This window comes from Triplophysa rosa, linkage group LG5, assembly GCF_024868665.1.
Source record: "Triplophysa rosa linkage group LG5, Trosa_1v2, whole genome shotgun sequence".
Taxonomy (NCBI): Eukaryota; Metazoa; Chordata; class Actinopteri; order Cypriniformes; family Nemacheilidae; genus Triplophysa; species Triplophysa rosa.
In genome coordinates, this window is record NC_079894.1 from 22,207,516 (window position 1) to 22,230,844 (window position 23,329).

The window sequence follows — 23,329 nt, forward strand, 5'->3', positions numbered from 1 at the left end:
AAAAACTAAATCCTCTTAAAAGGTATTAGGTCCACAAAAGAAAAATGTCAATGAATACATGCAGAGGATCATACAAGTCAACTGTGTTTGCGTCAGTCTACATGTCTCTGTTTTTGAACGTGTGTTCGTGTGCATTGTCAGCATCAACCACGTGTGTGGTGCTGTTGTCATTTCTGTTAATGCCTGCTATATTTATTTCTGTGTCCATTTGCCCGTCTATCTACCTCCTGACCGACCTACTATACTATCTATCTATAGCTTCATGTCGCTCAGAGCTGATTTATAAGCCCTGGGCAGGGGTGAAAAGTCACGGTGAGTGCGTGCAGTCTGACGACTTCTGATTGTGCTGATTCAAAGGTTGAAAGGTCATCGGAGTTCAACCTTTACATTGACATTTATTTCCCCGAAGTGACTTCCAAGGAACTGTATATAGCAGCGTGTTGTGACATTTACTCCTCTGCAGGTGGAGAAAGATTGAAATCACATGCTTCACTTTATAATGCTCAAAGTCTTTAACTGAACTAGAGGGGGAATGTGGAGTGAAATGTCACAGGACAGATTGATGTGACAGTGGAGTGGATTTAACTGCTCGTACAGTGAGCTGGAGATACTTCTGTATTTCACAACTCATAAAATAACATTATTACAAATGACCGGCATAAGAAGAATGAAAGGTTGAGTAGACATCATGCACTTGAGGTCAAAGTTCAAACGTTGATTCATGCTATTCCAGCATTTTTTTATGTTCTTGTGTGGAAAGAACACCGAAATCTGAATGTGTGTATAAAACATGGTTAGCATGATCAGGTTACTTTCATTTCGTTTGTGACCTGAAAGAGTGACGATTAATAAATATGTAAAAAAAAATATTTATTTAAATTAAATGTAATTTTATTTTAATTAGAAGTTTATATTTTATATAATTTAATTATTTTATAAAATACATATTTTATTTTATATCACAGCATTTTTATTTTAAATGAAATTATTTTTATTTAAATGAAATGAAATTATATTTTTATATTTTATATAATTTGTATTATTTATAAAATATACTGTATATTTTATTTTATATCACCATGTATCCTTGTCATACATTTTTTATTTTAAATTAAATTAATTTTATTTGAATTAAAATGATATATTTATATCATTTTAATCATTTTATAATATTATATATCAGCATTTTACATCACAGCGTATCCTTGTGTTCATTTTTTAATCTTTAAAACATTCTGCCTATTTTCAGGTGTAAATATAAGACAAAAAATCTTAGATACCCAGTATGATCTCATACATTTGGACCTCACTGTGCATTAGCGGTGTGTGTGGTTTAAAATATCTTTTGCTTGTGCTATGTTAAACCAGTTTGTCCCAAGTATCTCTGGCCCGGGCCCAGTGCTAGATGCGTCCAGACCTTGATTTAGAAATGTCACATTCCCTGTGTTCACAAATCTGGCCCAGACATGTGATTTAATCCACCCCCATCACTACTAGCATCATTCAGCATCGTGGTATATATCAGATGGCCATGGTTATTATTGTTTGATACTATTATAATGTACTATCATGTTTGTTAGGATTTTTTCTAGGGAGGAGTGTTGCATATGTCAGATAAATACAAAGATAACATGAGATCACTTTGCAGGAGGGTAATTCTGTGCAAATGTGAACCTTATGCCATGACCATATTTTAACAACGGTTTTTACTATGCTAACAGCATGTTTATTTGCCTTAGTTAAAATTGAAAATTTGTTCATACAGACTAACATTTATTTTTATGTCACGTCCATAACGCTGGAATTGCCCAGGAATAAAATGTATCTGCTTGGAAACCAAAAAGAAGTGTTTGTTTCACAAAGTGTGTGGTCATATCAGGTCAGCTCTTATAAGACCTGTCAGAGCTTCAGATATGCTCAAATGTATCTAAATCTATTTTGTATACCATTCAGGTTTTCAGCAGCTGATTTCTTGAACTCCTAAGTAGTTTAGGAATAACATTTGCTCATTGACAAATCTATTTGGGCAGCAAAGTGCAATCAATAAGGCTGGTCGCCGATTTGTTTGTTCTGTTTTTTTACATTTGGATCTTCCAACAGCACATTAATGTTCTCTTCAATGTTATTCAGTGTTATTGAATAGCTTGAGTCTTTAGTTGTTTAATTAGACACATCAATACACACATCTGTATTTTATACTGATGTGTTGGGTTGGGTTTTTCTCTATAGGAGATCCAGGAGGTGCTGCCTGGTGTGGGACAGGGGCCGTCCTGGGATGAGCCTGGCAGTGGAGTGGAGAACAGTGGAGACTGTGACGATGAAGATGGTTGTGAAGGCAGTTCCGGAGAGCCGGAGGTCACACCCCGTGAGTACCTTTGACAGCAGGGGTCCGGCCTGAAAAGAATCTTAAAGGGATAGTTCACCCAAAGATGAAAATTCTGTCATCATTAAACTTTTTTCTTCCGCAGAACACAAAAGATAATTTGGTAAAAATGGGTAACCGAACAGCGCTGGCACTCATTCGCTTTCTGTTGTATGGACACAAAACCAATGCAAGTCAATGGGTGCCAGTTAACAACATTGTTCAAAATATCTTCTTTTGTGTTCTGCAGAAGAAAGTTAGTCATACAGGTTTGAAATGAAAAGAGGGTGAGTAAATGATGACAGAAGTTCATTTTTGGGTGAACTATCACTTTGACAGCCGTTTTATGCTGTTAAGTGCTGGTTTGGTGCTGTTCTTACTGGGCAACCAGTATAGCAATGAGATTGTCCGTATACAAATATGTTACTGGAAGGTTACTTAAGGTTTTCTTATTATGAATTTCGGGTCAAATAAATTGACAATTTCCAGACACATATTTTTAGACTGCGACACTATGTCTGGCAAAAGCTCATATGTTGAAATGACCAAAGAGACCACCCAAGGCTTCAAAGAGATAGTGTGTCCTGCACAGGGGCTGCAGCTGTACATCTCATTTCATCATCACTACCTTTTTCTGCTCTTTGGTAACACACGGCCCACAGATCTGTGCCTCTTTTCACTGTGCTTGTGGAGCATTTCTCATTCGCTCTGAAATGTGATCTTCACCTGTGACCGAAATCACCCCGCCGGCCCCTCTGGCAGCCATCTTGTTTTCCCACACCCAGTTCTTCTTATCTGCGGTTACTGCTCCAGGGTGCCACACATTAGAGCAGAGGGTATAGGAGGAGAAGGGCCTTTATCACCGGCTAAAAACATTTCAGGGGAGAAGACAAGGTCAGTGAGAGCAAAAGTGAGTGGGAGGGAGAAAGAGATTTGAAGAATGATGGCCATCCATCAATCGTTGCTCCAGCAAAGGTCACACTAAACTTATAGCGGTGGTTATCTCTCTCAGTGCATTGGCAGCAGGACTCGGATCATGGGCGGCATAGTTATAATACTTAAACTCATCGACTACTGTTCAGAAGTTTAGATCACCAAAATGTATTTTGTGAGATTAAAAATAATTTGATCAAAAGGCATTTGAAATGATTTCCATAGACAAAAATATAGTTGTAAAAGCATAACTTCTTTCATTTGAAAGCTGAAATTGTATTTAATAAAGTTTTCGAAATGGATGATTTGGACAAAATAATAAGAAGCATAAGTCCAGCAATAATGTTAATTGTCTTTTACTCTACAATCTAGAAAAATTTAATAAGAAATGAATAAGTGATCCTAAACTTTTGAATGGGCGTGTTCTTTGCCTTTGCCTTTGACATCAAAAACGGGTCTTTAAAGGTTAAAATGCCTTTTCTTATATCATTTTAACATGCACAAGGGAGCCATGAGTAAGTCAAGTTTTCTCTTGGCACTTTAAAAACAGTTTTGCAACTGAACAAGTTATAATTTTTACATATTTGTTGGGTGCAGAAAAATTCTATCATTAATAGAGAATGTGAAACTTAGCTTGATCTTTTAAAATACTGTTTTAAAAGAGTTTGATGTACTTTGAGTAACTTTGCAATAATGTACATTATAGAATCATACAGGAAATACATAAAAGAAATCGTTCTCCACTGTCATAATCATGTTAAAAGCATTTTAACAATTACCGTAGCATTTTTACATTTTTACTTTGGACCAAAAACCAGTCAACTTCACAAAACTTCACTCGCTGCTGCCCGCTCTTTGGTACCCACTCAAGTTTGGTGTCTATGTAAAGCTTAGAACTTCTGCTTTCGGGTTCATCTACTCTCCACAACGTCATTACAGCGGTAAGCCAATAGAGAGCATCAAAACAAACCTGTTTCTTCTTAGCAACGGCTTGCTACAGCGCCTCTGATGGACAACTTAAAAGGTGATTTTCTCAATATTTTGATTTTCTTGCACCCTCAGATTGTATCTCAGCCAAATATTGTCCTATCCTAACAAACCATACATCAAGAAAAAGCTTATGTATAAACATCCATTGAAAAAGTGACCCTTATAACTTGTCTTGTGATCCAGGGTCACATATTGGAAGGAAAAAGTGAGTACTATTAGTAGTAATATAACTGTATTTTATTTGATGTGTAGAGGGCTTATGGGGAATCAGATATGTGATATGATGCCCTTAGTTCTAGAGTTTATTTGGCAGATGGATGAACTGCTGTCGATCTGAGTAGAACAACTGCAGCAATGACCGCTGAGAGAGCGCGAGAGAGAGAGAGAGAGAGAATGAGGGGTCAATGGGATTAGGATTGCTGGAAATGTTTTTGGTAGCTAATACATCTGTTTTTTATGCAAGGCAATGCCAACTTTTCTCTGTCTCTCTCTTTCTAGTTGCACATGCCCAGTTTCGCTACGGTCCTTAATAGTAAATCTGTAAACGTGCAGAGCAGAAACTCAATGTTCTGGAGTCCACCACAAGCTGTGCCGCAATAATAAGAAAAACACATTTCATTATTTATTTACTTCAGAACTACATCAACATGCGAGGTTATGCTGAATGTACCTTATGTTTTAGCACCTGGTCAAAGTACTGAAGAGAACCTGCTGACCAAACGAAATAAGCAAAAAACGACATTGTCTGTTTTCCTTCCAGCCGTCTCTTGGAAGAAGACACACATTTCTAAGGGTTTGATGTTTGGATAGGTGCTCTGGATGTGTTGTGGGCCAGGAGAAGGTGTTTGGCCAGATTATGTTGAGACATCTTGATGTGCAGATGTCCTGAAGATGTTTGAGAGCTTTGTCTTTCAGAATTTATCTCGAGGAGAGGGACAGGGAGTTTGAGAATTATATAACTGTTGCATTTAGGTGTCTTTAGTAGTTATGAAACATGTGGTTGCAGACTTTGGAATCTTAGGAAATATAAGTCCAGAGTATTGGGTCTCGTTCACTAAGCATGCATACGAACGCTTTCATGAACAAATCATGATTCACAAAAACTTTCGTACTAAAATTTATTCTAAATATAAGAGAAAAGATAGGAACAGTTGAGAGCACACGTACGCAAAAATCACAAGTCTCTTTCTTTCTTTCTTTCTTTCTTTCTTTCTTTCTTTCTTTCTTTCTTTCTTTCTTTCTTTCTTTCTTTCTTTCTTTCTTTCTTTCTTTCTTTCTCTCTCTCTCTCTCTCTCTCTCTCTCTCTCTCTCTCTAATTTCTCTCTCTCTAAGACAAAATGACAACATGCACGTTTCATCTTAGGATAATAGTATATAATTACACGTAGATGTATATTTAATTTTAAAAGGATTTCATCATATCCAGTGAAAGACTATAGCTCCAGCTGCGATGTTTCTCTGAGTAACGGCGCTTTTACAGCCGGCTAACGAGATCTCTGCAAACTGCGTGTCTGTATAAAAGGTGTTTTATTGTGTACTGACTTTTAGGACTGCTCACTTGGAATTACTTGCGAGAGCACGTCTGTAGACAGCATCACACAAGGTTGCCTGGAGTAACTTTGACGACAGGTGGTACAGGAAAGGTTAGGCGGAAAGCCCTAATATGGAGATGGACTGGGTGTGTTTTATGCTAATGAACTATGCTAATAAACTCCTGCATGCGGCCGCTCATTTAGAATACTCCAAATTCACTAACATTAGGACGTGGTTAAGAACAAATTCGCGTGCGTACGTTGTGAATTAGGCGGAAAGTTTTCGTGGGAGGTTCAAATGTGCTTATAAATACGAAAAATCGACGCAATTATTAGTGAATGAGACCCAATGTGAAGATCTCATCTTGTATATATCTGCATTTATACCCCCGCCTCATGACATCGCTTCTTTTCCTCTTCATGCCAGTGACGTTTCATGAATTTCGTTCCTTGCAGAGGTCAATATTTCACATGTTTGCCATAGCACGCCTCTCCGTTGACCCCTGGTTCTTTACCCCTTGGTGCTGTTGTCATGACGACGAGGCATTTAAATTGATGGCACCAGCCCTATGGGCACAGTGTGATTACGCTTTGACCTCTAACCCCAGGGTTGTTAATTCATTTGCGGATGTGTTTTACACTGCGGGTGTCAGAACAGAAGCCGAACGTTGAGATCATTAAGTCACATGATAAGCGGGGTCAAGTCTTGCCCTGAGCTTTATTTCAGCATTGGTTTTGGCTGGCACTGCACGCGGGCGTCATGTTTTTTTTTTTTTCGTTCTGTAACGTTCATGGTGAGGAGAGACAGATATTCATTCAGATATAACATATCTGAATGACCAAACAGCTGTTATATTTATCAGCATTGCCATGTTTTACTGTGAAACCTTCTTGCGAGACTAATGTCAACTTTTTTTGAACTCAGAATTGACTGTACTGGCCATCAAGTTCTTATTCTGTACAGTTCATTAGTTAAAAAAGTGTTTTATATATAATGTAAAATGTATTTTTCTTGCTCTGTTTCTAAAATGACTTTTCTTTGCAGCTGACATTACCCAGGGCAAGCAGTTTATTGGTTCAAGTATGTTACTGTTATGGATAATGCAGTCAATAGGTATCGCTGTAATTTGTTTTGTAAATAAATAAAAGTCCATCATAATAAATAACAGCAAATGATGATAGATTCGAAAAAAGCATTTACAAGTTCATTAATATTAAACTCAGCCTTCACCCTTTAGATGTCAAAAAGGCACTTCAAGCCTGCCTTCATGTCCGGCTTCTACTAATCTAGTCAACACCGGTTCTACATTGAATAAAAAAAATTCTATTGTTTCACTAAGAAATATGTAAAAAAAAAAAAACAGAGGTGGATAGTACTGTTTTTACTTTCATTTTAAAGTATTTGTACCTTAGCAGTGTGTTTTTACTTTGGGGAAAAAAATTGCTTCACTACATTGTAAAGGATATATTATATATTTTACTTTGCTACATTTCATAAATGCCTATAGATTTTTTACCTTTAATACTTTCTTACTTTCAAGTATTTTTACTTGAATATTTTACTTGAGTACAAGAAAGTACTACATTTTTAATGTTGTTAAGTATTAAAGGTATTAAATGAACTTGATTTTATTATAACACCCATTTCCACGCAATTTAATTGATTTATTCGAATTTAAGATTTACTTGTCCGCACAATTCACCCAGTTTATGTTCATCAACTTATTTTATTTAATTTCAGCTGAATGTAATTAATTTGTGTTGAGCCAATTAAATTTGAATGCTTCAGTGATGTAAGCAAGATGTAATGTATGGTGCTAGCAGGAAGCACCAGATAGTTTACTGCATGACCATTTGCAGAGTACAAATTTGCATACATGCAAAAATGGCATAAATGTGCTCGTCCCCAACCTAAGTAAAACCTTTTCCCTTCACCACTATGGTAACCCCTCAAAAATCACAGACAACAGAAAATCTTATGAATTTTAACATTACAGAACAGTAAACACTAACAAGACTCCTTATCTTTCATCCTGCGCAAAAACACACATAAAATAACATTTAATTTTGAAATTTACTATCTAAATCCAGTCACAAGGGCAATGCATGCTGGGAACTCAGTACTGTGTAGCTTCAGTTAGTCAATGAAAATGATTCAGGTTATGTCAAAGAGTCGCCTATTTATGTCAGTATTACACATTTCAATTGTGTTTGAACAAGAAACACACACAAATATGTTAGATCAAACTATATTGATTAAGTTAAATAAACAACCCCCAACAATAATTTTTTGAGTGTACATTAAAGGCAATTAACACTAAAAATGTATTTACTGTATGAATTTCTCTATTATATATATAATATTTGAGTAAAAAGTATGATATTTGCTTTTTTGCATTATTGTTTATTTTAATTGTTTTTCATTATACTTAAAATTATTATTACACAGTAAAATCGCCAGTGTTAAAAAAGGTCAAATTAACACGCACAGTGTATATGTGGATTATATAAACACTGTGAGTGTTAATTATTTTAAAGTATAAAGTAACTCTGCAAATTACAGGGAATTGATTTTTAAATACATTTCATGTTGACTTCTACCAGATATAACCCATCCTTCCAAACCAGCTTTAGAGGACCAATCTGTTCAGTTTCTGAGCTAAAAGACGACCTGCTTTTGTCATGTATGACAAATCGCTTATTGCTCCCTGAACTCGCTGTAAGTCGCTTTGGATAAAAGCGTCTGCTACATGACTAAATGTAAATGTAAATGCTTTTACAGATTTAAATATACAGTGAAATAGGCACAAAGCATTCTGAGGAGAGATTATATGTGGGAGTGAGAGAAGCTATTTAAAAAGTGGAAAGCAGTGTGATATATTTCATGCAGTTGTGTACTTACATTATCCCAAATGTGTCCAAGAATGTGCAAATCCAGAGAAATTCCTATTTAAAATAATGTCCGTCCCTTGTCTCCCTTGTATTTGTCGCATATCAGTGACTTAATATCCGGTGCTCCGCACTACCCTCAGTTTCCGGTTGTAGAAACTACGGCAACACGCAAATGTGGAAGTGGTTATACAGCATCCTGGACGTAGCATCTGTTGTTCTGTTATTATGGATCACGATTACTCTTTGGCGAGTAAAGGAAACCCAAAAAGTGTAAACGTAGGCCAAATGAGGCAAGCAGGCTTATGGACAAACGAAAAAATCAAATTAATATCAATTAATGTAATATTAAATTAATATTAATATATAAGGATTAATAAAGCGTTTTCTAAATGGAGAGAGCTTCGCGACCAACTTGGACTCGACACAGACTCCGCTCTCGCGTGTGTTTTAATAGACAGGTAAGCACATTTTTTTTATTGTACACGAAATACTCATGCACAGATTATTTGAATAGTTATGAATGCAGTTACCCTATGAAATACAGTATATGTCGCACAAAAATATGTAGCCAATAACGTTACTTGTAAATGCTGTGGGTTCGTTCCAATTTACTTTTTAAACGACGACTGTATGACTGTTTTAAACACGTAAAACTGTGTAGCATTACGCTACCAAATCAATTGACAAAGTCCAATATCAGTCGCGGGCTAACGTAGCATTACATGCTACGTTTATTGCTAGCTAATTCATTATGATGACATACAATAAAATTAATTTATTACCTCGTCCGTGAACATGATGGGCGATCTCCATACGCCTCTGGATGGTGAGAACGACATGTCCCTTAATTCCACTCTCCTACATAACGTCATTTAGCTTCGCCTTTTGTTGTCGTTTCGAAAGTGCGCCATCTAGCGGTCCAAATATTCCATATTGTGGCTTTAATGTACTGTAAACCATAATCTCCACTTTAAATCGGAGAGAAATGATAGGTTGATAAGCATGTCAAGGCCCTAACCCTTGACCCTAATCTAATTGGTTAACGGGAGTGTTGTTTTGAATAACCTGAACGTTGCCTGTTTGGGTAAATTAATTTAAGTGTGGATACATTAATAATAACTTGTCAGGTTAAGCCATATTGTACACTGTAAAAAAAAATCCCGTGAAAAAACAGATAAAGTACTGGCAGAAAATTACCAGTACATTTTCCTTTATTTTACGGACATTTCCATTAATGCTGCAATGCAAATGAATGCAGTGCAAAATGTAAAATACAGGTAAAACAACTGTAAAAATGAACACGGAAAATTCCTTCATATTAATACAGTATATTGTGCCCTATTTTTACGGCTTTTTTTTAGAGTGTACCAATAAGCCCCAGCAGAACCGTCAGCTGTCGGACTGAGCGACAGATGAACACATTAATCTTTATTCATTTTCTTAATCCTTGTGTTTAGTATTCCGTGGCTGTGGACGCATCACTTGTTTATAAACAATTGGTTGTGCAGGAACGGATGCCAGATTAATTTCAGCCTCATTATTGATTTATAACTTCAGAGGAATTTGTGCTCCAGCCAAAACGAAACCTCCATTGCCAGTTTGGCTGTTATTGTGTGACCTCTAGATGTCGTTAATTTTTTCCCCTGGTGATTGTCTTCTACTCAAGATATCCTGAAGGCTTCACCATGGCTATGCAGCCGTTGTTCTTCTTACAAACCGTGGAATGCCACGAGCAACAGAGGACGGTTTCTCTGCCAGCTGTTTATTCTTGAGCAAGATTCTGAGACGCAGACATACTTAACAAGCTATTGATGTTAAAGTGTCTTGTTTTGTTAACTCACACCAGTCTCCAAGTCTTTCGACTGTTCGCCATTCAACCGTCTCACTACTTTCTGGGGCCAAAATAAGGCTGATGTCCATTTCGGACCGCTCATTACTGCAGATCGTTCTTTGTTTTCTCTTGTTTATAGCTTTGACTATTTGGCTACCATGGCAAGAAGATGGATAGTTGGTTGTTTTCAGCTTTGAGCTCCTGCTTTTTTCTCTCGCTCTGGTACTCTCCTCTCATACCAATTTCCCTCCCTCGGTAACTGAAGCTGGGAACCCAGAACTCCATCTAGTTGGCTGCGGGCTTGGATGGGGCACATGAGGATTCTGGAATCTTCAGGGTCTCTTAGCAACCGGAGCTAATGGGGCAACAGCAGTACTTCGAGAGTCTTAGTGACTGCACGTTGAAGCAGGGAAAGACTTTTGCTTCTTTGGTCAAGATGAAAGCGAAAGATGGAGAAAGTTTCTATGTATAAAATTGTATGTTGTATACAATATTATAGAAATATAAACTATATAATAATAATAATAATAATAATAATAGTTCTCATCTTGCTTTGCTTCACTATTTATTTTTTACATTTATTTTTGACATAGAAACATATGCTAATACAAAAAAATGTGTTTGCTGCAAAAAATGTTTTTTCTTACTAAGCACTTTTGTCTTGTTTTCTAGTACAAATATCCAAGATAGATTTACTTGACAAGAAAAGTGACCTAAGATGTTTAGTCTTGTTTTATGAAAGACAATAAAAATGATGCAAGTTTATGGTTAAAACAAGCAAAAAAAATCTACCAATGTGGTTAGAAAAATAAACTTGATTTAATTTTGCCCTTTACTTTAGTAATTCAAGTTTATTTTTCTAACCCCATTCTCAGATGTTTTGCTTGTTTGAACCATAAACTTACTTAATTATCATATTTTCTTTCATAAAACAAGACTAAATATCCTTGTCAAGTAAATATATTGTGATTTATTTTTTTAGATATTTGTACTAGAAAACAAGACACAAATGCTTGGTGAGAAATTCCTTTCTTGCAGTGGTGAGTGGCAAAGGTATAAAAATTAAAACAAGCATAAAATGAATGAACCATAAAATGCATGGGCCCAATGACATAAATAGGAAAATGCATAAACACTGACAAATACGAGCGTGTTTAATTCAGAATACATACTGTTTTAAAGCAGCTTTTTCAGAATTTGTTTTTGTAGCAATCAATGAAGCAATAATTTAAAAAAAATATATATTTTATGTATTTTATGGCTTAATTTGATGTCCTTACAGTGGATGACATCATCTCTTCATAAGTGTTGGATCATCTGTGACTGATAACAGGTGCATTTTCACAAAGGTTTACTGGGCACTTTGTCAAAAACAAAAGATGCGTGAATATGTTTCTCCTCTTGTTTAAAAGTCCATAAGCATATACAGTATATTGTGCTATTGTAACAATGCATGATTATACGGTTGTATTTTATTGTTTGATTTGACAATAATTTGTCCTTGTTGTCTGTTACCCTATCAGCACAGAACTGCAAGTGAGAGTTTTAGAGATAGTAATTTGAAAGATTCAGAGGAACAAAATCGTTGGGATCGCTCTTGATCTTAATGAACAATAAAACATTGAGAGCCAATCAAAATCCATTTAAATTTAAAGGGCTCACACGCTTCACATATATGTTTATCGTAAGCTCACATGCTGCAGTTTTTCATTTTGTGTTTGGATCCTAATATGGTTATAGTTATCTTTATAGTTATTATTGTTTGTGTGAATGGCTCTTTTGTCCTGACCCTATAAATATTAAGGTGTATGCAGAAGTACATACTTGAGTACATACATATCATTTTACTCATGTAGTCAGTGATGTGCATGACAGGTGGATTTGTTACCAGTCAAACTACATGAACAGCAGACATTTTTGCTTTTGTGTATGCCTATGGTCTCCTTCACCTGCCGCCTTCAACATCACTATAGTGACACATTCTCTCTCTCTCTCTCTCTCTCTCTCTCTCTCTCTCTCTCTCTCTCTCTCTCTCTCTCTGTCTGTGTCACTGCCTGAAGCGTGCTTATCGACTTCCAGCTCAATTCAGCTCAAAGCGGCTGTCGGGTGCCCAGCGTGCCCATGATTGACACCGGCTGACTGATAGATCAACCCTCTCCACGCGCATCTCTCTTTTTCACTCTTGTGTGATCCCTCCGACTCTTCTAATTGTAGTAAAGGCCACGTTGCTATGACAACCTTATTTACTTGATCACGGCATTGATGCACTCGGAGATCGGTCGAAAGATACAAAGAAAAGCCTGTGTTGATGTCTTCAAAGTTGAGAGCCTTTCATTGCCCTGTCAGTAATTGAGAAGGTTTAGAGGGATTTTTTGCCTCTGCAGATGGCTTTTCAATGTGTTTCAGAGCAGATATAGAAAGAGTTGGTTTGTTGTAGGCAAGGGCCAAAACAAACCTTTTTCCATAGCTGCCAGAGGCAGGTGATTCCAGACAAATTATTAGCCATAAATATTGCTTTTAGTTTCATAAAGGCCACTTTAAAACAGGCTCCATTACACACGTCTTAAAGGGATTGTTCACCCTGTCATTTACTCACGCCCTCAAGTTGTTTCAAATCTGTATACATTTCTGTTTGTTCTGTTTAACACAAAAGAAGATATTTTGAAGCACGTGGAAAACCAAACAGTTCTGGTGTACTATTGACTACCATGGTAGTTTCGTTTCCTACTATGGTAGTCAATGGTGCCCCAGAACTGTTTGGTTACAAACATTCTTCCAAATATCTTCTTTTGTGTTCAACAGAACAAAGACAAATTTAGACATATCTGAAACAACGTGAGGCTGAGTAAATGATGAAAGTATTTTCATTTTTGGGCGAACTAACTTTTAACACTTAAGGTAGCAGTTCACAAAAAATTATACTTTATTCATCTCAAATATAAGACATCCTTTCTTCAGTTCAACAAAAACGTTTGTTATAAAGTTCTCAAAATGAAGATGCAAGCAAATAATCCATATTTTTGAGCTTATTTAGCTAAATTAAATCCATGGTTAACACTAATGATATGGCAACATCCTGACAACTTCAAGACTCATTGGTTCTTATGTGTCTTGGGACAAAATATCAAAAGATAACCAAAGAGATTTCGATATTTTAATTTAGCCATAGTTTTCATTTCAGTTTTGCTAAATATTGTTTTCTCACTCTTTCACACACACACGCACACACACACACACACACACACACACACACACACACACACACACACACACACACACACACACACACGCGCGCACACAGGTATATATCTGGGATGGCTTGAGTATTTTTATTTTTGGGTGAGCTAACATAATATAGTATATGGTGAAATATCAGTGCAGGCTCATGTGGCTTTTTTCAATCATCATTTTCTATGTACTGTAAGAGAAAAGTGCTTAATCACATTCCCAAGTGCACAATTGAACTGATCTTTCATTAGTCCAGACTGTGAATGAGATCCCACAGCGAACCTAATGACCAATGAGCCCTTTAATGGCCAGTGGCCGGCGGGCTCTCTCTGTTACACATCTACAGTACACACACACACTTGACTTTCCTCACACTGTCTACATTCTGACTGCATGGCAATACAAGTATAACACAAAAACATACCATGCTATTAGTTTCTTGGACATAACATAGCTTTAATCTGGGGTCTTTTGATACTTTAGTTCTAGTAGTATCATTGTGCTCTTTGAAGTACTTTTGGGTTTCGTGTGATTACTAAATATGATGCAATAAAATAATATGGTATGTCATTTTTTACCAGGGTACAGCCACTGTACTTTTTGTAAGGTAAACATCACTGCAACTGCTTTTCAGGTTTTCACTCCACAAGCTCAGATTCCAGAGGACCCGCAGTGCAGATTTACAGCTTGACCTTGGATTTACTATATAGGGAGGCTCAGAGATGACGTATTATTGTATGCAAAACCCGGAAGCGAGTTAGCATTTTAAGGTCGTTTTCACACACAAGGGTTTGTTTCGGAACCTGGTGCGTTTTCTCTCTTGGTTCGGTTCGTTTAGGCATATGTGAACACGGCAATCGCGCTAGGATCCGCCCTAAAACAATCGCCCAATTGCAAACGAACTCTGGAGCGGTTCGCTAGACGTGTGAAAGCCATCCGACCCAATGGACCAACGAACCAGACTGTATCACAATGTATGATGTGTAATTATGTAAAGTTGCGTGACGCAAAAGGGATTGTTTTGCTAATATTGCCTTGTGAATGCGGACCGAACTAAAATAAATTGCAATATTGTAGCGATTTAACCCCCGGTTTCAGAACAAAGGTTCCATCTGGTTCCATCGCTCCAAAGTCTATGGGTTTTTTGAATGGGTTTTTGGTAAATCGCCTGAAATTATGTCTGTGGTAAAGAAAACCTCTAAATATATTTATTCTATGACATAAAACACACCAATTATAACCCAAGTGATTTTTTTTAAGCCTTATTGTGTCTTAAAAACGGCGGTTGCTAACAAGTTGCTAAAAGTGACTACTTCCTTTGGCGAGGACGTCATCGCGCATATAAAGCTCACAAATAATGCAACCGTGGCACAAATCTCTTAAAACGTATGCGGATTCATTCACGGAGTAATTACATACCAGGGAACACATTTTTAATAAAGTTTGAAAGAGTTGTTGGAGGCTGGTGGTGGTGACGTTGATATCGAGCGACCTTAAGTGAAGTCTGTTTATAGCATCGTGTTAGCTTTTTACTTCTGCCGATTGTATTTCGGCTTCAAAAGTAACAAATGTGGTGTTGATTTGTAAAGATAATCTTGTTCGACAAAACATGTAAACATCATAAACCTCTGTTAATCACAGAGCTTATTTTCTGCGATCTTCCAATTAAGTCTATGGGAGAAATGCATAGGCTTTCAGTCGAGGGAACCAGCGCGGCGCTTACTTCCGGGTTAGCCTACAAAAATACGTCATCTCTGAGGTACTGGATTAACACTGTGTTTTAGACAACTCTCTATCACAACATACAGTATATCATTCTTAGTTATATTGGATCCAGTAACATTGTTCTATCCTTGGTAATGAGGGTCTTCCTATAGTTTTTTAGTTGTGGTTACTGTGGTCATACTATACATCACACTTAAAAATTATATTTACTATGCAAGAAGTTGAAATGGTGAAAATGTTTGGGATGTGATAAAACTTTGTATTTATTTGAAGCATTGTAGTCACAGCACTGGTTTATGGCCTAGGGCTTTAATGGGTTTTTGATGCTGAAGCTTTAATTGGCAGCTGTTTGCAATGCATGGGGTTGCTATAAATGTTATTCTTTGAATACACAGGTAATCTCTTAGAAATGCATAGACACTCAGTCTCTAATCTCTTTTGCTTCACACAGCTCTCCCAAGAGACGGTCAATAATGCTCATTTAATTGGCCACTAACAAAACACTTCCCGTTACTGCATTAAGTATCTTTGTGTAAATGTGTCAATGTAAAAGTAATACAGCCGCATGAAAATGTTTGTGTTTCTACCGCACCCTGGAGAAGGTCATTACCCATATAGTTTACCCAAAATAATAAAATGTTGTCATATTTATTTGCCCTCATGTCATCAAAACCTGTATATGACTTTTTCTTCTGTTAAACACAAAAGAAGATATTGTGAGAAATGTCTCATTGGTTTTGTGTGCATACAATGGAAGTCAATGGGGGCCAGTGTTGTTTGGTTACCAGCATTCTTCAAAATATCTTTTGTTTGTGTTCTCCAGATGATAGAAAATGCAAGGATTAGTAAATGTTAAAATAATTTTTATTTTTGCGTGAACTGACCCTTCAAGGTCAGCACCTGATGTGTTGTCAAATAAAGGCTCTTTTTGCTAACCGAATCTTGCAGACTATGCCTATCAAAGAAAACCATAACTAAAGAATCTGTCTCTACAGTCTGACACATCTAATGAGCGTCACATCGACATGCTGATGTGGGCATGTTGTTGAACTCATATTTTTCGCAAGATACTCTGAATCATTAATGTTACAGTATGTGATTATGTAGTCACGAGCCCGAGACTCGACTACTCTTGGTGTCAGTTTACTCCAGTTGAGACAGAAAATTCAACCTTATCATCCCGTTCTGACAGAAGTGCTGACCGCTGTTGTTTACGTCTGAAAAAGAAGCATCAGCTGAAAATCTGTTGCGCTGACGGATCATGGGTTTTTGATGCTCTCCGTCCCTATATTTGTTCTGCCTGGTGATGTGAAGTGGTTCTGATCCGCTTCCAAGCCATCAGTGTGCTGCAGCTCTCAAATCTCATTGGCACTTACGTGTAGTCTGGTTCAGTCTGCGTTGTGTATTTTAGATGGAAAGTGACTGAAGTCTTTGGATGGCTCAAATCATGTGCTGTAATGAATAGAATGTGGTCACTCTCTAAGAATATCTGCATCTCCTGGGATCATTTCTAAAAGAGACAGAATATTACAAGAAAACAATACATGAAAAATACACAGCAAAATCACCATTGTTAAAAAATGTCAAATTAACTCTCACAGTGTATATATAATCCACACTTTGAGAGTGTGGATTATATATAGACTGTGAGTGTTAATTTGACCTTTTTTAACACTGGCAATTTTACTGTGCTGGTTCAAGGTGAATATTAGTTCCCCTTCAGTCGGTCTCTCGACGTTGTGTTGAGAGAGAGACTGGGGTTTGATCTTGAGAACCTATCATCTCCGAGAGGAATTTTAAAACGCCAATGGGCTTTGGCGAATGGCACACGCACGACAGTCCCCGCCCCGTGCATACGGGTATAAATGGGAGGTGGCGTCGGCCATTCACTCATCCTTTGTTCTTTGGAACCTGCATGACGGTACATGTGAAGTGATTCTTCTCTCTGAGAATTCTCCTTCCAGAGGAGCAGAATTCTCCCTCTCGGTATATTTCTAAAAGAGCAAATTTCCTCTCACAGTCTGCGCTGTCTTCAGGCATATCTCGCAGCTATGTTCTTGGGTATGACAGACTCATCACCGAGTCCGACGGACACGACACCTGTATTGCATGTTGGGGCTCCAGCATGCAGTGGCAGGGCTCGTCGATTAAGGTGTAATCCATCAGGTTCATAATGCTATGCGACCCATCGGGTCATAAATCAAAGCGTTAAGATCTGGTTGATGGGAAGACCGACCCGGCTGTACACCGCCACCGGCCTCGCGCCTCGTGCGACGAAGGTCACGGCAGGTGCTCTGGGTCGGACAACGTCCAAGATAGTGGTCCAAGGGAGACATCTGTGGCTCAACCTTGCGTAGTGACGCTCAGAAAGCTCGCCTTCTAGATGTGCCCATCTCGCAAGCGGGGCTGTGTGGTGACACCATGGAGGTTCTACGTGGTGAAGAAGCAGACTGCTCCGCCGTGACCCGGCCACCTGTCGGTCGTCGAGGTCCCGAGCGCAGCCTGCCCCCCAGCAGCCCCATCCCACCATGGTAGCCCCTCTGGTACTGGGGCCAGAGATGCAGAGCCCCGTGGGAGAGGGCTTCTACCCCGTTGGGAACCCGCCTAGGAGATAGAGCGGCCCTGACGGGATGAGCCAGGGGGATTGAGAGTAACAAACCCTTTTTAGGGTTTGTTACTGTCGATACGACAGTGCGCCCACTCTTTCTCAAAAGAGCTTCTGTCTCTCCGGGCTTCCCCGCAGCACTCTCGATACTACTCCCCAGGGTACCGCCCTGTACAAGGTGACTGCTCTGTCAGCCACCGAACCAGCCTCCCATGACACGGTGAAGCAGATCGTTCCTCTGGTTCCGCTGTCACGGTTCTTGTGCACTTGGCACGAATGCACCAGCCCGTCACGCTGGCTAGAGAGGATGATCCATCTCGGTTATGCGATCCAGTTCGCCAGGCGACCGCCCAGGTTTCAGGGCGTTCTCCACACCTCGGTTCGAGGGGAGAATGCTCCCGTGCTTCGAGCCGAGGTTGACGCCCAGCGAAAGGTGCGATTGAACCCGTCCTTCCAGAAAAGCACAATGAACACCTAAATCATATCTGTAAATATATCATCATGTTTCAACAATGTTGTACATTCTTTGTTGTTTACAAGTCTTAACAATAGATTTGATTTCAGGAAGAAAATGTGCAAATTATAAAGGAGATTTAAGCTATTTTTGTTTATGAATAAAACATTTGGCGCATGAAATGATAAAATTAACAACATTTTAAATAGAAAGTGTTTTTGTGCATTTGACTTAGACTTTTCTCAGCGCTCAAATACAACTGGTGTTTGAAATCTCCATCCCATTAGTGGCCTCTCTTTCCTCAGATGGTTTTCTTCTGTAGCTGTAGTTTACCCAGAAACATGCTTTCAAATGCAAACATTTAGATGCAAGTGTTTGCCCACAAAGAACAATGTTTATATTGCATGTGAGTGATAGATCTGCTCTGGGTTAGTGATGTGCACACGTGTTCATGTGTTTTTTATAGAATGACTATGCGATCAAAATAACATTTTTATGGTGTATAGCATGTAATTTGGGACACAACTAACAATGAGATCACCTTAGCAACTGCATAGCAACGCCCTAGTAGCCAACCAGCCACAACATCCTACTGTAGCATCATGAAGATTACTTTGAGTGGTGCTATTCCAATCTGTAGTACACAAAAGATCTACTTGGATTCTTTCTTAATCTTTTTGTTTCTCTGTTTTTCTTGCTGTCTGCCTTTTCAATTTAATTTTCAATTTAAACGTGTTTTGTTGGCAGGACAAATCCTGTACACGTGCATTGTCAGAGCTAGTAGTGCAAATAGTGCTTGCATACAAAGGAAAATGATGTAAACGGCAAGTATTATTTTATTATTAATTGTAATCCAGCATTTTGTCAAAAGGCGATGGCCATTGGGTTGTAAATTAACCTATGCTGGATGGTTTTAACCCATTGTTGGCTGGGAGACATGCCCAAAGACAGCGCAGACTGTGAGAGAAATATCTGCGGCTCGCTGCCGAGACGCCCAGGGGAAGTCCACTACCGAGAGGGAGAAATCCGCTGCTTCGCATCGTAAATCCAGCAGTCTGGAAGCAGAATTCTCGGAGAGAAGAATCGCTTGACATGTACCGCCATGCAGGTTCCAACGAACAAAGGATGAGTGAATGGCCGACGCCACCTCCCTTTTTTACCCGTATGCACGAGGCGGGGACTGGCATGCATGTGCCATTCGCCAAAGCCCATTGGCATTTTAAATTCCTCTCGGAGATGATTTCTCAAGATCAAACCCCAGTCTGTCTCTCAACACAACGTCGAGAGACCGACTGAAGGGGAACAAAGGATTTCAAAACCATTGTGACAGACAGACACATATTGTTCTGTTTTCTCTGTCCCACACTATCTTCTCTCACGTTGGCTGTAGCTGTCGTCATTGCTGTCTAAGTCTGAGGTCTTTAGCGGGTGTTTGTGAAGTGTTAATGGTATGGTCCGATTGTCACAAATTCAGACATAACCTAAGGTCAAAAAAACATATTTTCAAGCATCTTTACAAACACACTCCCACTCTCCTCCACAGAGATGTACAGTGTACGCACACAGCCCATTAGTTTGACTCATGCTGGGTAAAGGGTTGGACTTTATTTTTGACACATCTCATGTTTGGTCATATCCTGTGCTCGCGGGCCTGTTTGTTCGGAACTGCCAAACATCACAAAATGCTCTGAAGTCAGGCCACTCTTGTGTGGGTGTTGTTTTTGTGACCTCTGCTTGTGGTGCTGTCCTCCTCCACAGAGCAATGACCGAGACTGACCACATCCCTGTGGAGCACACTGCGGCTGCCTGCATTTACAGAAGCCACCATGAACAAAACATTTCTCTCTCTCTTGCTCGCCCTACATGTATAGATGGTTTCAGCGGCAGCAACATAAACAAATGTTATGTGGCCCAAAGTTAACTTCCGGTAGACCTCCGCAAAGAATATATAACTGTTGAGTATCATCATATCATCAACTTTTTATTTCCAGACTCATGGTCCAATAAATGCATATACAGATACTAAAAGCAACACATACATGACAACTACAAGACAATTAAAAAAGGCAATGATACCAGTGTTTCCACTGAGTAGTTTTATATACAAAAAATTTTATGTAAATAAATGTTAATATAATTTAAATATTGAATAAATTGTTTTATTACTAGCCACTAGCCAAACCGATATCCAAACACAGACCAGAAGTTACCTTTGGGCCAAGCGCATGCACCATGTCCGCACCGTCTATAACTAATATTTTGATGTCTGATTGTGAATTATTTTAACCAAAATAACTGTGGCATATAAACAATATCAAAAAATCTAGAAGCACCGGTCAATAAGTAGAATATGTTTGCAAAATATGCTTCTGTTTATCTTTCTAAAGCTTGTAGTATTGAGTCGAAAATCAGTTTTTATTTGGTATTATTATTTGATTGTTTTTGAGATGCTTAGTAGCAAATAAAAGTAGTATTTTTATTATTTTTTAATTAAAATTTAAATATTGGTCTTTTCTAAATGCCATATCAAAGGCAACATGTGCTCATTTTGCACATCTGTCACATGACCTATTCTATCTATGTGTGTGTTATTCTAAAAATAGAAACCTTTATTTCAAAATAAGGTACACTGTGGAATTGATTTAACGTCAAAAGTCTGGCTAACACTAGACTTGGGATTCTCCAAAGCACAGAATAGCTCCTTTGGACATTATTAATTAAACAACTTCGGTCTTTGAATAATTAAATTAAACAGATCATTAAAAAGAACTGAATTAGTTTTATCTTCATGACACATTTTCTTTATAGTCCTAACTCATTCAGTCTCTCTCTATCTTTCTCTCTCTTTGGCCTTTATGATGTCGTTCCCGAATGCTCTTTATCTGAGCGAGGAGGCGGTCTTTCTTTAAAGGTGAATTGCCAAGCAACAGAAGGTCAACCTCCTGTTTAAATGGTCACCGTGGATGCGGTGTGAGAGCAGAATAAACAGATCCGTGTGAATTATGCTCATTACGGCTCGTAAGGACAGTCACTGATGGAAAACCCCATGACATTGGGGCTTCTGTTACTGTGCTTAATGCTTTATTCATCCAATCCAGACTCACTCACAGGGTTTCAGCAGAACTGTGTTCCTTTAAAGCCTCCGAGTGCTTCAGTCATAATGTTACTTGAGCTGTGTCGTTGTTTGAGTTGTGTTGTGGTGGGACTACTTTTCTATTGCGGATGAATGTCTGGTTATGTGGTAGTGCTATAATGGCTGTGGAGCTTGCAATAGATGTACATAGACATCACATTGGCTGTTAAATACTGGACAGAGATTGAAAGTAGGCAAGGAAGCTGCATTTTCTGGATTCTGGATAAAACGCACAATAACATTCATATTTCTCAACAGATTTCAATTATTTATAATCTACATAGAGTACAAAAAAAAGTTCCATTCTGTCTCCACATATTACTTTCAGAAAAATCAAAATGATCAGTGAAAAAGTAAAATAGGCTATAGAAAATGTCAGAAAACAAATTATTGTAATAAAGAAATTGTGAAAGTGCAAGCTTGTCAAGGATGGAAGCAGGTTTAAATTTGAGACATTTTCAATAAGTTGCACATTTTTAGTTTACAGGATGGTGCCATTGTGATTGCATTATCCAAATACATTTTCTTCAAATCAACAGTATGACACAGGTGCTGTTGACAGTATTAGAGAAGCATTTTGTCTGCCTAGCTAGCTGTAGCTGTAGTGAACTTGCTGTGTATGCTTGAACTGGACTAGCTATTTGTGAACAAAGGACTATTGAACTTCCTGCACTGCTTTTAAGGTAACTGTTGTTTAAGTAGCTGTTCTTAGCACCTAGCCATCTAACTTGAGTTACTTTTCACCTATCACTTTTAGTCACTTTGAAGCCTTGAGCTGTTAATTGAGTAAGTGGGCTCAGCTGTGAAGCAATCAGTGACCCATTAAGCAATCAGGGAGCCTGCATTATATTAGCACTGATTTCTGACGTGGCAGAGGAAGCGGCAGCCCTCGTGTGCAGCCCTCCTCGTGTGAAGACCAACGAGGTAAAGACCTGCGACTATACCTGCGCGACTCCACTCGAGCAGCGACACCGGCAGGGCACGCCACGTTAAGCTTTGATTTAATTTTTTGTTCCCTTACGTTCCTACTGTCTATTGTTTTGGTTTTTTAGCTACTAACATGTGTTTCCAGTACATTCAGACAGTCCACCGTAGACGCACTTACAAACGTACACAGTGGAGACCTCAGCACCTTCTTCGGTCACTCTGCACTAGCCCTCCACAGTCTGCTTGTCTGGCTGTAGGGCTCTGGAACTGCCAGTCCTCTGTCAACAAGGCAGACTTCATCCCGGCCTTCGCCAGTTAGTCTAATCTCAATGTTCTGGCACTGACGGAAACATGGATCTGTAAAGAGAACGCTGCTACTCCATCGGCCTACTCCAACTTCACCCACACTCCTCGTCCTTCTGGGCGAGGAGGAGGAACAGGCTTGCTCGTTTCCAACACCTGGAAATTCACTCCTCTGTTGTTTCCTTGCAGCAACTCCTCATTCGAATACCATGCAATCACCATCACTTATCTATCAAAAATACATTGTGTTGTCATCTACCGGTCTCAAGGTCATCTGGGAAACTTCTTAGAAGAGCTTGACACGCTGCTGTCCTCTATCCCTGAATACGGCACTCCACTGGTAATGCTAGGCGACTTCAACATCCACCTAGACAAACCACAAGCAGCCGACTTCTTAGCTCTCCTCTCCTCATT

The 23,329-nt window shown here is 38.7% G+C and overlaps 1 protein-coding gene across 2 annotated transcripts in view; it reads left to right on the forward strand.

Annotated features, from left to right (window-relative positions):
* The window catches only part of gpc5c (glypican 5c), a 132,872-nt gene that overhangs the window by 97,840 nt on the left and 11,703 nt on the right, over positions 1–23,329 (forward strand). For both annotated transcript variants that reach the window (XM_057333374.1, XM_057333375.1), the window contains one exon: positions 2,230–2,365. In XM_057333374.1, coding sequence (XP_057189357.1) covers positions 2,230–2,365 — 136 coding nt within the window. The remainder of the gene's footprint in view (positions 1–2,229; positions 2,366–23,329) is intronic.